This window comes from Uloborus diversus, chromosome 9 (genome assembly GCF_026930045.1).
Source record: "Uloborus diversus isolate 005 chromosome 9, Udiv.v.3.1, whole genome shotgun sequence".
Taxonomy (NCBI): Eukaryota; Metazoa; Arthropoda; class Arachnida; order Araneae; family Uloboridae; genus Uloborus; species Uloborus diversus.
The window spans coordinates 134406586-134423618 of record NC_072739.1 but is presented as its reverse complement, the minus strand read 5'-3'; the positions used below and the strand labels follow the sequence as shown (position 1 = coordinate 134423618).

General features: G+C 35.7%; 1 protein-coding gene across 1 annotated transcript in view; it reads right to left on the bottom strand.

Moving 5' to 3' along the window:
• Window positions 1–3036: 3036 nt before the first annotated feature.
• LOC129230034 (RNA-binding protein 47-like) overlaps window positions 3037–17033 on the bottom strand; it is a 47557-nt gene continuing 33560 nt past the window's right edge. The window contains exons 4-7 of the mRNA XM_054864417.1: window positions 15129–15252; window positions 9411–9537; window positions 5098–5193; window positions 3037–3474 (exon numbers count right to left, since the gene is read on the bottom strand). Coding sequence (XP_054720392.1) covers window positions 3416–3474; window positions 5098–5193; window positions 9411–9537; window positions 15129–15252 — 406 coding nt within the window. The 3' untranslated portion in view covers window positions 3037–3415. The remainder of the gene's footprint in view (window positions 3475–5097; window positions 5194–9410; window positions 9538–15128; window positions 15253–17033) is intronic.

Below are 17033 nucleotides of genomic sequence, written 5' to 3'. Positions count from 1 at the left end.
GCCCGTGTCCAGATTTTCATAAAGGGAGGGGTTTTAATCTTACCAGTAGGGGGGGGGGGGAGAATTCAACCCCCTTACAGCTTTTAGTTTTACGACAAATTACTGATCCCAGTATGGCGTTTATTCACATGTAAGGACTGCTGTATTCTTGAAGGATACCTCTAGCTGTACAAGTTACCAAAAGTATTCCTTCGTTTCACAGATTCTCTTTGATCAAACTTTGCTTGCTTCTTTTTAATTAAATCTGTTTAGTATATAGCATATTGCAATGAGTATTAAAAACTCTTCACAAATTCTTTTATAATGTAGAATGTATATCAGGTTGTTATGTTCTGAAATAATGCTTAATAAACTAAACAAGAAAGAGCTCTTTGCAGATGCAAATTACATAGCCAAGCACAATCACTAATGCATCTTTTCATAGATGTAACATATGCCAAATTCACCATAAGCTCCTTACAATAAGCAATATTTCTTTCTTTGCATTGGTAGATCATTCAGCGGTTCGTCCGCCATACTTTTTACGAAATATTACATCAGTTTGTAGGGCTTTAGCAGTTGTAAATCGCAAAAAACAGAGAGAAAATTAAAATAAAATAAAAACGCTGAACTCAAACTTTTTCATTAAAGTAAATTTAAGTCAAATATACATTTTCTTCATTTTGCTTATTTTTTCCCCAAGGGAGGGGTTTAACCCCTAAAACCCTCCCTTGGACACGGCGCTGCTTAGTATAGTGCGAGCAAAGTAGCCTTGGCGAGATTTCGCGTTTTTAGTTAAACCATTTTTAATTTTTATCATGAGTGGAATAAAATGGTAGTAAGATTACAGAATTCGATAAGTAAAGAGAAATAATGGTCAATCAATTGAAAAGAAAACTACCACCATATATAAACTATGAGTACACATTTTATTTATTTTGTTCTGAGTGAATTTGAATAAATATCAGTTTTTCAATTCGATGAAAAAAAAAAAACGAACTTAACAACATTGACTATGGACACTTTTCCTTAACCTAATTCCACATAAATGATTTAAATAACCTTTGACTACAGTATCCTACTGAAATAGAAAGTATGCAAATAAATTTTCTTGAAAATATTTATCGCAGAACAGATTGAAAAATCCAGAAAGAAAGTTAAGAATTTGAACAATAAAAAATTAAAGTTCGCCAAAAATCTGTTTATAAGGTTATGGTTTTAAAATTGTGTGAAAGAATAATGTATCTTGACAAGATTTCGCATATCAGGTAAATCATTTCCATGACGAATGAATTAAATGCATGATTTCTTTGGATATCCAATCATATAGTCTTAGAAATAAATTATCTAGTGTTAAACGTTACGCTTGACAGTCTGCCACGTATGTGCACTATGTGACAAAAATGTCAACAAATGCTGGAAATGTCACGAAACTGAACTTAATATGTACTAATGTATAGAAAAAACGGTACAAAATGAAAATGCCGTTCGAAGCGAACCAAAAATTTATGAATTCCGAATTCAACATCGTGAAAATGGCTGCTTCAGAACAACTTACTGTGTGTTCTGCATTAATTGTTTACTTTCGTAATACTTTTTGGTTTCTAATCCCTTTCTATATGGGTCAGAATAACCAAAAGACTTTGAAAAATCTTTTCAAATGAATAAAGCGAAAAAATCATACATAACAACAAAAATCACAACACTTTTAGCATTTTCTTCGTTACCACATGCGTTTGTTTTAGTTTTTAATTCCGCCATTAGACAGTGACTGCAGTGCCCCCTATAGTTCGTTGGAGTTGCGAAAAGTTTATTAATTTTAATTATTATTTTTTCGTTTTGAAAGCTGTTAAAGAATTTTTTTTAATGTAAAAAAGTGTGTTAGCTGCTTTGTTTAAAAAGTGCTGCTATTTTATTTGTTCGTTTTTTTTTTTTTTTTTTTTTTTTTTTTTTTTTTTTTTTTTTTTTTTTACGCATCTAATTTTTTTAGATGAGTGAGGAATATTTTATTCAAAGAAATTAGCTTAAAATTTAAAATAAAAAAAAATATGTTTGAAAACATTTGCGATTTTAGCTATTTTTCAGAATATTGATCAAGTACTAGAAAATAGTATGGGTATACGGGAAAGTAGGCTCGTATAGTTCTAGACGGAACTTTTTGTTTTTTTCTCTGTGAAAAAAATTATGCATTTAAAACTCCTCTTCAACACGATAGGCCCCGCCATTCGTACGCCTCTTGATTCAAACAACTCGTTACTTGTTCAAGTAAAGTTGAACCCGTCATTCGTTCGTACGCTTCTTTGCTTTTTTTTTTTGTGAAACTCTTGTTCTTGATTTTCTCTATGATATTCGGGGTACGGAGGAGCACCCTTGAGGAGGGTGCCCTACTTTGTACCTGTTTTGTGGATATTTGAGGTTTTGGAGCAGTAATTTAATTTTGAGGAATAATCCGTTCAGTTTGGCTACTTCGGTAAAAGTCCGGGAATCATTAGTGCATAGCATGGGGCACACAGGGAGAGGGGGTCCGGACCCCTCCCATCGCCCTTGAGTTTTTTTGATTATCTGTAATCCTATTTATGTGTTACGTAAAATATTTATAGGCAATAGTAAAAAAAATTTCAGATTTATCAAATAAAAAAATAACTTTATTTTCTCATTTTCTTCCCCTGCAAAATCGAACTGAATGTGAACATAAAATGTTTTAGAATGATGATTTTGATACGCTGCTCTGATTTTTAAGTATAAGAAAAGTAAATACATTCACTCTTGTGTTTTTAATTTTGTATTTGTCATTAACAAATTATTTTTTTAAAACTAATGTTAGGTATACTCTATATACGCCGTATACTCTTAAAATTTTTTTAGACATATAGCGTGAAGAATCGCATACATATATTGCGTATAATTGGAGTATACCCTCAAAGTTGATGGTAAAATCACTGGTTAGGATGCGTGATGAGATATGACATGAGAGTGATGGAACTTCGATCCTGGAAATCCGTTTTGAAGAATTCCTGTGTGCGCCACTGATGTTCGGACATAGCCTTCGACTTCAAAGCAGTTGGCGATATTTAAAAGAAGTACCCCGATTCTCAGGTATTCAAATATTCCCGATGTTTTGCCATCAGGCTGCAGTTATCAGACAGCAACAAATACACAATAACACAATAAATTAGTATTTTGGGGTTTAATACGGTTTTAATACTTGCATGCAAGGTGTGCACATTCCAGTTCTTCACCGTTTCTTTTGCGTCGACGAACATGCGATAAATAAACAATTCAGCGCGAAAAAGCCGCACTGAGAACAACAACTATAAAGAAAAAAAAAACACTTTCAGTACAGAGCAAACAGTAAAAAATGTCAAGGGAAATAAGTTCCTCTCCCTGGTCAAGCCAAATGCATTTCTTTCGCTTGTCACGATTCTTGGCTTTTTAATCAGTAGCTTGGCACCGATCCAGGGGGCAGGTATGCATAATAGGACACTTCGTCATAGCCTGTAAAAATTATATTAGAATTATTTTTATTTAAAATGAAGCAGCGTACTGGTTTCTCACCATTTACAGCCATATGCATTCCCCTGCCCAGAGTACCAGAGCTAGCATCCATTCTTTTGTGTGACATGTCTATTTGCAGACAGTTATTACCAGTAGAATGTTGACGACCAGTTTCCCCACCAGATGGAGGCACCTGGGCTCTTTTTGATGTGAAACTGCACTAGGAATTCAGTTTTGCCAAGAGTATTCAAGAGGGAACAAATACTCAAGGAAGCTTTGACATGCCGCGTTAACAAACGATATGGACGAGAGCGCTTTCTTCAACTTTTTAAATCCATCAACGAGAGCCAGGTTTCAGCCTGCGCCTTTTGGCATAATGATTAAAGACACCGTGAATGAAATTAGTAATGGTTTGAGTGCGCGCACTGATTTTTATTATTATTATTATTATTATTATTATTATTATTTTGAAACGCCTAGGCAACAGAAAGTGATATCCTTATCAACAAAAACACTATAAATGTAGTGTTGTGTTGGGGAAACTTGGTGCTTGACCCTAAACGAGATCAATGATGTTTGGGATGCAAGAAGAATTGATTTTTATGTTGGGTACAACGCCATTAGTCGTTATCTTAATGGAAAACAGCTCTGCTCCCCCACCCCATATTTTAACGAAAGGAATCGTTCAGGACTCAGTAGAACGGAGGACAACAAATCTAATCCAGGTTGTACTCTTTAGCGTGGTTCTATTCTGCAAATCTGCATGTACGATATGGAAAAGCGGTAATACGGTTTTAGGCAAAAACAAATATATTACTTAGCAGGTATGCTAGTTTGCCGAATTAGAAGTGAAGACATATCAAAATGAACGAAACACGTGTATCAAAATCCCTCCGCTATTTTTCCTTTTCCCCTGCTAGAATTATTCCAATAGAATTGTCCTAATAAGGGTGGGAGGATCATGACCCCCATGATTCTCCCCTTGTATCTGCCACTGCCTGGTTAGGAGTATGCTTCGGTGCAAGCTGAGCTGCCGGTTCCCTTGGGGTTCCTGTACAGACAATTTTTCCGAATTGAAGCCCTAAAACGCAAGTGTAGACTGGAAACGTTTCGGAACTGAACTTCCAACAAGGCAATTTCCAGACGATATTTGGTGATGTTAGGAGAAGTTTGGAGGCTTTCCCCCAGGACATTTTGTAAAATTGAAGCCTTAAAGACGCGATTCTAGAGATCTCGATAGTGTGAGAGGAGGAATGAAATCAGTGTCTTTCCTCCGGTAATTTTTCGAAACTTGGGTCCCAAAAAGCAATATTTTAGACTAACTTGGATGATGTTAGGGAGAGGGGGGTTAGAAATATTCCGCTGAAATTATTACGAACTTGAAAGTCTAAAACGCAATTTTAGAATAAATCTAACAACGGAAAAAGAAATAGATTCGAGAACCTGCTTGGAAAAATCTCTAAATTTTAGGCTTTTTGGTAAATATGATGCGGTAGCACCCCCCCCCCCCCCATCAATGTGCATGTCAAATTCTTAAAAAAAAGTTAAAAAAATCAACGTCAACCTGGCTTTTTTGAACCGTACTCCATCAAACTGAATCATATAAGATAGGACATTCATTACCTGGGGGAGGATATAAGAATCCGGGGTGTCCTAGCCTTGAATGTGGCCCGTGGGAGAGGATGGGCGCTGTGGGAACAGGCATCGAGGGGTCCAGACCTGAAACAAGTGGGGAATAGGAATCGATTAGTAATGAATTACTCAAAATATTTTGGTTAACAATCTGCCCCTTCCAAGCGAGGCCGTGGTGGCCCGAATGGTAAGGCGTCGGACTCGTGACTGGAAGGTCCTGTGTTCGATGCCAGCCGAACAAAGATCCTACGTGTTCGCCAATGATGACTGGGGCACGTTAAATATGTTCGTGGTCATAAAGTCCTCGAGGTTGCCATTTTAAATCAATGGGGGTGCTGGATTAAGGATAACTCGACTCCTAATCTGGATAAAAAAAATAGAGCTCTCTTCAAGTCCCCATACAACCGGTTAAATCACGAGTGGTAGTAAATATGAGAGACCCTATAGTGTAGCGACCTTCCATGAAAATTAAGCGAGTATCCCAGTTTTGTTCTTGAAACATTTCATTTTATATTCGGACTTAAAAAAAGGCGATATAAGCCAGAAAGCAGCATTTTTCTCCCCCAGCTCTCTGTGAAGCAAATCAGTCTGCTAACAATAGATTAATTGTAGAATTTAAATCGGTTCCTGGAAATGTTTAAGAATCAGACGATAATGCTAGTACCTGTTATCTGTGGATTTGTCCCAGAAAATATGGTACAAATCTTCATTAACTGAAATATCAGACTTTTCTTTTGAAATTGCAGGTTTTTTTTTTCTCTCACAACTATGAAATAGCCTAGATTTTCCCAAGAATCCAAGACGCGCTATTTCTGTTACCGGGGGTATAAGTTTAGCTTGTGAAACTTTCCGCGGATCTTTCTCGTGCATTTTAGTTGCTAAACGGAAGAAACGATATTGATATTTTTTGTTTGTGTCAGCGGTGACTTAATCACAGGGGCGCCTTAGGCTTGGATGATGCACGTGGGAACCTAAATTTTTGGGAATGTGGAAAATCTCCAATTTTATGGAATAACTAGCTATAGCCGACGCGCGTTGATACGCCAAAAAAAAAAAAAAAAAAAAAAAAAAACATCATTATACTGATTTTCATGACATTTGGTTGAACGGGGCAGAAGTTGCTACTCTGCAGTGCCACCTGGTGGCGAGTGGCTTCAATGAGCATATTATGCACTTTCTCCGTGGAAAAATACATACATATATCAATTTTCATAATAATCGGTCCAGGTATCAAGTGAAGCCGTGACTATACTCAAATTTTGTACTCACGCAGTTTGCAAGATCAATCCATCGCTAAAAATATCAAATAGAAAAAGTTTTAAATCCCCCCCCCCCCGTTGCATGAAAAGCCATAAAACAATAAAGAAAGAATTTATTTGTTCAAACTCAAGAAAAATGGCAACAGCTAACTTCTTATCAATGAGATCTTTCATGCCAATTAATTTCTGCAGCCGATAATTTTATTCGTAATTATCCAATGGATTGTGACTTAAATTGGAATAAAAAAGGAACTATCGATCGGATTTTTTTCGAACTGGTCTGTAAACATTCGCAGTACCAAAAATAACAAACGGTGAAAGTTTCAGACAAATCTGCCGGGTAGTTTTTGAGTTCATGGATGACATACAGACAAACATTCATTTTTATATATATAGATTATTTTTTTAAAAAAACCGTTTTCTCACACATACTTACATCTAAAAAACAGAGACATAAATTAGCCATTATTAGAAAAGGATAAACCCTATTAATGTCCCTATTATTTTTGCCCTATACCTGTATAAATATATATACAGGAAACGTAGTATAAATAGGAAAAGTAGAACTGTATCAACCGGCAACACTCTTCTTAAGGACTAAAGAGGTGAAACGTTCAACAATATAAACATTTGTAGCAGAGAAAAAGACTTTAAGGTTTCATTTTCTTCCTTATAAAAGTTTGAAAAAATATTAACAACCGATCGTTTTCCTGTACCCCCCCCCCCTCCCCCAAAAAAAGAAAACTTTCAACCATTTTTTACTGTATAAACTTGAATATTGGCAAAACATTTTTTTTTTTACATTTTAAACTCCAGAGTCCTCCGTACCTACCACTATTCGTGGTTTAAACCAGTTGGATGGGAGCTTGAAGACAGCTCTGATTTTTTGATCCAGACTAGAAGCTAAACAATCCCGGTCCAGCACCCCAGATTTATCGTTTCACATAGGGGATTCTGACCACTAGCATATTTAAAGTCCCCCAGTCACTATTAATGAAGACGGTGGATCTTCGACCGCCTAGGATCGAACCCGGGACCCTCCGGTCGCTAGTCCGATGCCTTGCCGATCAGGCCACCTCCACCGAATATTGACAACCGTCGTATAAGCGGTAGATCCGAAACTTACGTTCATAAAATGAAAATGTTTAAAAAAAAAAACGTAGTATATTAAATAATGTTGTTGTTGTGTCTGATGACGTGCAGAGTGCGAAAGTAACTTGGAAGTGTCGCTTTTCATGTAAGAAAATTTGTTCTATAAATTACATTTATTCAATTTACGCTCGCAAAAATAATTAGGATTGTAATTTATTGCGAATGTAAGTTAATAAATGTAATGTGCGCAGTAAATTTCTTATCTGAGGTGCGAGTCGCATGCGTGGCGCTTTCAAGATTATATATATTTTTTCTTTTTAATTTGTTTTAAAAAACTTGAGCATAGTTTAGAATTATGCAAGTGAAGCTGATGCTCTGATTTTGAAATATTGAAAAAAAAAAAGAAAAGAAATATAGTTTTTAGTGATCCCCCCCCCCCCCCCCCCCGCGTTTCAAGGCTGAAAATCCCCCTTGCTACAAAATTTAGCATTCTTGAGCTTTTCACCTTTCTAGCTTTCTGAAGAAATTTAATGGTGAAAATATTAATTCGTTTCAACAAAAATCATGGCCATAAAATTATTGAAAACAGAAAAGGTGAAGAGGAGCTATCTGCAGAAAACGGCGGCTGATGGGGAAAAGCGGGACTCATATATGGATTCAGAATGTCATTTCACATAAAAATCAGCAGGAATAGTGTGAAAAAACAATTTTTATGGAGCGCAGTGTAATTTATTAGCAAGACCAAAACTACATATGAGGCAGTGAGAAGAAAAGGGATGAAAGTGCCATAGTTAAAATTTTGGAGATAACCAGTACAAATGGTAGGTGAACCTCTCCTCTGCTTGGGGGCAAGAGATGGAACTAGTAGCCCTGGTGGCTGCTGCTATGCAGCATGATTCAGGTAAAACATTTAATGAGATCCTATCTAGACTATCTAGGATCTGGACTTCAAACGTCTTTTACTCGAAACTTTATTAAGTCCACCTTACATCTCTTTGCTTCTCACTGCGTCATATATAACGTCATAGGCGCCCATATGTGTAGTTTTTAGAGGAGTTGATAAAAATTATACGTTTTAGGGCTTTAACTTAAGGGTAGAAAAACTTTTACTTCCTTCCTCCGTTTACGAAGTAATAATAAAAGTTAGTTTTTTTCGAATTCTAGTGGAAAGAGCTATAGAGCCCGCTCCCCATCCCCGTATACAATACAAGAGTATCATATTCAGCAAATGTAAAAATTGACGCATCTATTAAAAAAAGGAAAGAAATCTGGTGTGTACACTATATAACTTCACCCCTTTTATATATTTGATGTATTTTTAACATCTCAAAAGAAAAGTGCGTGTACTCATTTTTGTGCATTCGAAGCAATACTCCCTAATCCATATTGTTTGGCAGTTATAGAATATGTTATAATGACAGAATAATATAGAGTTTGGCACATTAAAATTAAAAAAAAAATTGATGCTTTTGTTAGCGTCAGGTATTCAAATTGTGAAGAAAAACGCTGTTTTGTTTTGTAAGAAAAGATATTCGTAATAACTTCAATAAAAATAAGCAGTACTGCAGATAAAGCACTGAGTTAGCTCATTAATAATAATAATTTAATTTTTAAAGTAAAATTGGAAAATAAATAAATATAAAATAAAATAGTAATAACAGTTTTTCAGCAAAAAGAGGTTAAAAAATGGTTTTTTTAAAAATAGATTTGAAAACTTTCGGAGGGGTTTGAACCCTAAAAACCCACCCCTTAAATAGGGCCCTACTGTAAATCAACTATGTTTTTTGTATCCAAGATTCTTCTCTGCAGTCAATAATTCATACAGATCACTGTCGAAAATATTGCCCTTCCCCCCCCCCCTCCAAGCCAGGCGGCGTCACTTGTTTATATTTTAAAGGTTTATGCATCAAACAATGAAATGACTGAAATTTTTCTCATATGAAAGAAACTTACCGTCGGCACTTGGTGGAAGAGGCATTAGTACAAATCCGGGCTCGTACTGGTCCCCCTTGTCCGGAGATCTGGACATTTTGTTTGATTGGTAACCGGAATAATGAGATGAGTGTGCTGGATGACCGCCCTGTGAGAGGGAATATAATTTAAAACTATCCTCCTGGAAAAACATAGTAATTATACAAGGTGATTCAGAATTCATCATCAATAGTTGGTGGGGAGGTAAGGAATAGGAAGAGAAGGGTATGTCGCACAGGAAAGCATGGGCGCATGTAGTAAGCCTAGTGATGTAAAATACCTGGGTATTTATTTTTAGGGGTAAATACCCAGGGTATATACCCGGGTAAATACCCAAAATGGGTATTTACCCGGGTATTTATTTCAAAAATTTATATTCAACTAAAATACTTTTCTGTCTATTCCACTATATATATAACCAACCATATACAAAACAATAAATTTTTGAATCACAAATTTAAAGAATTATTGTGTGAAAGAACTTAGCAATCTAATATGATATTCACATTAAATGTGTTGGATATGCCTAATCAATGTCCCCATCTTTCTTTTTTGTTTTTCACTTTTCAAAGCAAAATTTAAAGTTTTACCAGTACAAATACAAGGTGAGTGACAAACTAACGCCTCCTAAATACTAAATGCCTATCACGTTCTCCCTTTTAACATAGAGCAAAAAGATCCCAGTTAGCATATTTTCGGAGTTCTGGCTACTGCCAACTATCGAAGATCAAAAGCATTTGAAATTAAAAGCGGAGAAAACAATTGGTTAACTTTTAAATTTAAATTTTAAAATTAACCAATTAACGTTTGGAATTGTTTGGATCCATTGTCATAGCAACACCATCCATGTATTGCCGTCAGGTAGTAGCGTTGTTTGTGTACTGGCGGAGGATCACTTTTAAACAAATGTGATAGGCATTTAGTATTTAGGAGGCTTTTTACAAACTGATTATAACTCAGAGCCAAAACTAACTAGTAGCATGATATTATGAAAAATCAAAGATGAAAAGTTGTGCTAGTGCCATCTATGTGACAAAATTAAACTTATATTCCTTTGCTTTACCCCATAAAAAATTAAATTATCCTTCCATCCTATTTAAGTTTTAGAATAGTTCATTCTAAATTCTGACAGTTTTTTTGATAAGATTTCATTACGCCTTTAATTTAAGAAATTATAATATATAAATTTTTATATTTTTAAACTTTCACTTTACAGTTAATGTTAAAGAAAATCATCAACTTTTGATATCACCTTAAGTTTTTTTTTTTTTTGGCAAAATTCGCAATTACTAAGGGATTTACCCTGCCTTCTCATAAATACCCAAAAAAATATTTATCTTCCCACATCACTAATTGCGTGTATTAAAAACAGTTCGAATACATTTTCATCATGAAATACCGGGAAGCAAATGAGCAAGGCAGCAGAAAACAATATTTTTTTTTGCTTATTAATGTGAAAACTGTTTCTATACTTGCCACGTTATCATTTAAACAGCAAATAAATAACATCATAGTCTTAATAACGTCTTAGTAAATTCTTCCAAGCATCCCTCATGCTTCTTTTTTTTTTTCATTTTGGATATGACTAATTTAGATTGTGATTTTGAAATCCTGAAGTTCATCATTGAATTGCTTATACTTGCCAATTATGACATTGAAAAGAAGGATTCTTTGGTTCACGATGTGTTTCTTTCATAGTTTCATCAAGTCTTCCAATAAAAAAATATTATCAACTGTGTAATACATAATGTATGTATCAATTTTACCAATTATTTCATATTTAGATTTTTAAAAAAAATTCAGACTCACTTTTTGCATTTTTTTGTAAAATACCCAGTTTTTGGGTATTTACCCAGGCCTTGGGTAAATACCCGGGTAAATACCCAAAAAATATTTACCTACCCACTGGGTATTTACCTGATCCACATCACTAAGTAAGCCTAATCAGAGTTCAATGATGGAAAGAACACATAATAAGAAAGTGGCAAAGAAAAAAACATTTATTATCATTCCTTTAGATTGTACGTACAAACTTATAAGAAGTGCTCAAACTGCCAACTATGAAGCTTCACTGCATGCCTCACAATGGCGTTGCACGGACAACCGGACCTTCTGTAATACAGCTGGCATTCCTGGATGTTTGTGGCAGCATTCGATGTGCGGCTACAAGTTCCATAGCACTATCAAACAGGGTTCTTGTACATCATGTTTTTCGTAGCACCGCAAAGAAAGAAATCGATTGGAGATAAATTCGGTGAACAGGGAGACCAACATACCGGTACACCGCTACTAATCCATTGACCACCAAATTACGCTACACCAACATGCGCTCGTCTGCGCCACCATGCTTTCTTTTGTGAGACATCCTTCTTTTCCTATTCGCTACCTCCCACTAAATATTGATAAGGAACTCTAAAGCACCCAAAAGATAAGCACAGAAAGTCCGAAAATGGTTTTTCTAATGTTATGCAGTGGAATTTGCAACCCAGATACCCCCAAACTTTCCAGTTTTTTTTGGATTAACCGTTTTGGAATGGATCTCAGAGAGTCAGTTCAACTAGCGATCTTCATGGCAGAGATTCCATCAAATGAAATACGTTAACAGTTCTGATTTGAACAATAGTTCATAATACTTACAACAGGCTTGTAACAATTTCACTGGTTGGACTCGGTCGACTCGACTTCAGAGGGTCAATAAAATGAGTATCAAGCGTGCTAGGGAACTAAACACTGGGGGTTCCGCGTTCAGTTGACCACCTAACCGGAGCATTTGCCTTGCACCCGAGGGCCCTCGGTCTCGGAAAATGAGATGGGCACAGTAAGCCTTAATCTCCATGGGCTGTTGCGACATTGGGTTTAGTTTAGTTTTTTACAATACAATTTTGAGAGCTCAATCAGTTTATACATAAAAAAGCAGTGAAAATTACTATGAGTATGAAGTCGATACATTTGATAAAGGAAACGTCAGTATTCAGAAATGTAACTTAGTTGACAAAAAAGCAGTAGAGCTTAGACTGTTCCAAAAAAAAAAATAATAATAATAATAATAATTTTCTAAAATCAGTACGCGTGCCAACTAAAATTGTACCATATGACATTTTTAAGTAGTGGGGAAATTTTTAACCTCATATTTTAAGGTTAACAGATTTCTCATGAGCAACCTAAATCTTTTTTTTTCATACAAAATGTGCATGGTACAATAAATATCAAAGTGACAAACATATTTTGTGCGTGTGTGTGTTCATTAGTTTGAACATCTAAAGCATAATAAAGTGTAAACCATGATGTATTCTACAATAAATGCAATCAGTTTCAGTTATTTAAGAGGCTTAAAGTTCTGCACAAACTTAACTTAAATTGCCATCTTACGCAAACAGAACCCTGCCGTTTAAGGTTATTCTGCCTTTATCTAGTGTGTTTCAAGTAAATGTTTCAGAACTCCTAAGAGGGGTAGGATGCATCCTGACGAATCGAAAGCATATGGCAATGGGCGATCGGAAATGATTTCAAAATCCGAGAAATTTTTAATATGCCGGAAGTATTCCAAACTGTTCGGAGTCCCATGCGCCGAAGATGTGAGGTGTGCATTGAAGTCGGTGGGGAAAACCCGAACACTTACTTTGACCCATGTACCTTTTGTGGTTTTACATGTAAAATTAAAAAGATTTTTCACTTACTGTCTCTTTCTTTATGATGCTTCTGTATATACATTATCGCTTCAGGAGGGCATTTCCGACCCCACATTGCAATACGATTTCGAGCTGTCAAAATGCTCCCTACCCCTCTTAGAAGTTCTGAAACGTTTAACTGGTACTCCCTGAATAGGAGTTTGGTAAGACCCCTTGGAGTATGCTTTTCAGTTTTGGTCCCCTTATCTCAAGAAAGATATTTCTTTATTCGAAAGGGTTTAAAGAAGGACTACTAGGCTAGTGAGCTGACTTTCAGATTCGGATTAATATACCAGGTGTCTTAATATATATAGCCTGGAACAAAGACAAATCAGTGGGGACATGATTCAGTTATTTAAATTTATCAAAATGAAAAATGTTACCGGCAGATTATATTATTGCACGGAAAGCAGGAGGAGGTGTCATAGTTTTAAAGTATTCAAATCACAGGCTAACATAGAAATTAGGGAAAATTGAATACTCTAGTAGGGTTGTGGGCACTTCGGAACAGCTTACCGGAAGAGGCGGTAATGAGCAAGGGGGTTAATAGCTTTAAGAGTCATTGACCCTTAGCAATATCATGGTTAATGAACTTATCCAAGTAGGTCAATGGTTATAAATGTCTAACTACGGTACTGGGGCGATTAATTGAGAAATGCATTTTTTTTTTTTTTTTTTTTTGCATAAAATTCGCTTTTATTCAAATTTTCAATGAATACATTACTAATAATTGATTTGACTTCCACGTGACATCATAACATCACAGACACGTTTCGGCATGCAGTGTACTAGGCTGGTACATATAGTTTTTATTTCAACAACTTTTAACCAAATGGCGAAAATTAGCTACTACATCACCGTGCATTCAAACTTGTAAACCTGTTTTTTGAGGATAGCCCCCAAATTTTCAATCAGATAAAGTGCCACGAAATACCGGGCCAATCCAGAGCAGAAAGTTTGTTTTTAGAGCAGAATATTTTGATTTGCTTCGAAGTGTGACATCGCGCACCGTTTTGTTAGCAAAGGCAATCTCCGTTCAGCTATAGTTTAAGACTTGATAAGAAGCACTTTTCGGGTCAGTATGACTTCGTAATCGGTACTGTTTATCATTCCTTCCACAGCAACAAGAGATTTCGTCTCCAGAACACAGAAACAACCCCAAAACATCTTTTTGGGCGGATGCTTGATTGTTTGATGTAATGCTGACTGAGCGGTTTTCCTTTGCTCATTCTCACTTACTTGAATTTAAACTCCCAAACCACAAAATCTGTTTCGTTAGGAAAGAGAATCTTCTATGTCTGTTTTGTATTTCCATGCTCATTCTAACTATCTTTCTTCATATAAGAGAGGTGAGAAGCTGCTTCTTGTACGGTCAACGTCTTCTCCGTCTCATTTCTAACAGCCAGTGTCGCACTGTTGAAGGAGCAACATCGACGCCAGCTCGCCAGCTGACCTGGAAGGGTCAAAACTAGTTAATTGAGGATTTAGAACGTTCATTCACTCTAAAGTTTTGTCGTCACGAGCCGAAATTGATCCTTTTCACCGCATTTTCTAACAGGATTGGTTCTAGCATTTTCTGCTGCCAGAAACTGCTTCCATATCTTCCCGACACTTGCTGCACTTACTCCACATATTTTACCCACTTCCTCTAATGACTTAAAAGTGTTCTCTAAATGTTTTATCACATGTTTCTCATGCATCCATGACGTTATTGATGATCCCTGCAACAAGCGAGAAACTAACACTGCAGAATACCGGAATATATGCCACCTGATGGAGGAATTTGAAAACCTGCTACTTACCAGGAACAAAAGAACACCTACTACTCTAATAAGAACTTGCATTTGCAATCTAAGCTGATTTAGAGTGCTTCTTTGCAAGCTTATAATGCGTGATGAAACGAAAAAAAAAAACAGACATTGCTCAATTAATCGCCACAATACTGTATCTTAACTAGGGTTGTGTATTGCCGAAAGATGGATGGTAATCGTGCATCCAAAGAATTTGAAAATGACTTCTTAAATGATCTTACTTCAGGTGGTTTGAAGTGCCCGAGTTGATTTGTGTTTGGTCCGTAGCTTCGAAAGCGTCGAATTCCTGCGGCACCTCTGGGCTTGTTCCTGAATGGCGCTACCCTGGGAAGCATTCCTCCCCTTCTGCAAGACAAAGCCAATTTGCAAAGTTCAATTGCATATTTTTTGCCTATAATAAAATTAGTAAATCATCTAAGCCTAAAAACCATCTAAGACATAGCCACTAGTCCAAGTGAAATAGATTTTCTTGTATCCAAGGATTCCATGTAAGATTTCAATATCCACCAAAAGTTTCTCATCAGTGTCGAGGAGAAGATTGGATTAAAGCTCTAAATCGTAGAATAAGTTGCGACACGTCTGCCATCTTGGGGCTAAACGATGCTTTCTTCCGATGTTTGCTATGGTGAAGTAGCGCATTTTGCATCTTGATTACTATGTTTCTTGGTTGTGGATTAGCATGGAATTAATAAAAAATAGTGGACATAGGAATAAAACACCATTTAACCCCAAGATGTCGGACGTGTCGTTACTTATTCTACGATTCAGGGCTTTAGTCTGGATGCCCAACACATATTTGAGATATTTACCAATTATAGTTTGGTTATTTAAGAGGATGCTTGCGTATGCTCATTTTGTCATTTTTACCATATGCAATAGGGGAAAGAAATAGTTTACTGATATGCCTAGAAATTCTAGCATGTTATTAATCTCAAAACCATTCAGAACTTTCGTTGCAAGACCACATTAATTCCCGATACAGTGAGTAATATTCATTTAATTACCTCTAACACCGTTCACAACTTTTTCTTTCTTATGAAACCCATTTTACAAAGGTAAAGTTCCAAGAAACCCTAATGGCCGTGCACTAACATTTCCCAAAATAAATTCCTACATTCATTTTGAAAGTTAAATGATCGAGAATGTATATGCAAAATATGATTCTTTTTATTAATTTTTTAAAGGCCGTCATTTGGATGAAAACTATTTAAATATGTATAAATAACTGTCAAAATCTCTTAACAATAAATATAGACATTTTGTGATTTAACAAGTAATGCTATTTTTATCCCTAATTAAACTTACCAATGTTTTTTATTTATTTTTTTAATTTATGGGGAAAAATACAATGGGGTTGTTTCCTTCAGTCAAAAATACACACTTTCAGTCACTGAAGTTGTTAGAATGTGCAAAAAGTAAATAAATAAATGAATAAAACAAGAACATTGACCCAGAAAATACTTTCGTTTTCCCAACATTTAATTTTTAATTAATTTTTTTTAAATGTTCGATTTTTCAAATAAGGCGTGATCTTTATGACGTCACAAGTGATGCATTTTGGCGCGCAATCCATTGGCGCGCCGAATGCTTGCGCTTGATGTCTACCGCGTTTCCACGCTACGATTATTCAAAAGGGAATTAAATATTGCGCTCTACGCTTACCGTATCGTTGCCAGTACACGTGAGTAAAGATGCGAATTAAATACTGCGCTCTGCGCTAATAGCATCAGTGAATGGCAGTGCTCATTTGTGATGTCATGCGCAGAAGCGTAAAAAATGAAATTGAATCTGCTCACCGATTTAAATTTTCTTTAATAGTAAACTTTGTAAAATTATTTAAAAAAATGGTATATCCCATGTTTTAAGCATGCTCTTTCAGAAAAAAATACTTTTAAAATTTCGGAAACGACCCCATTAAGACCCTTTATCCTACGGAGTCTTTAACAAACCTACAACTAACTCCATACCAAACAAGAACCCTATTACAACCTTTTATTAATATTATTAACAGTTAATTATTATTACAAATTATTGTAATTATTACATCTAATAGTAACAGCTCTACTACCATGCAACAATCCTACTACAGCCTTGTATTTACAACTAATTATTATTGTTATGATTAA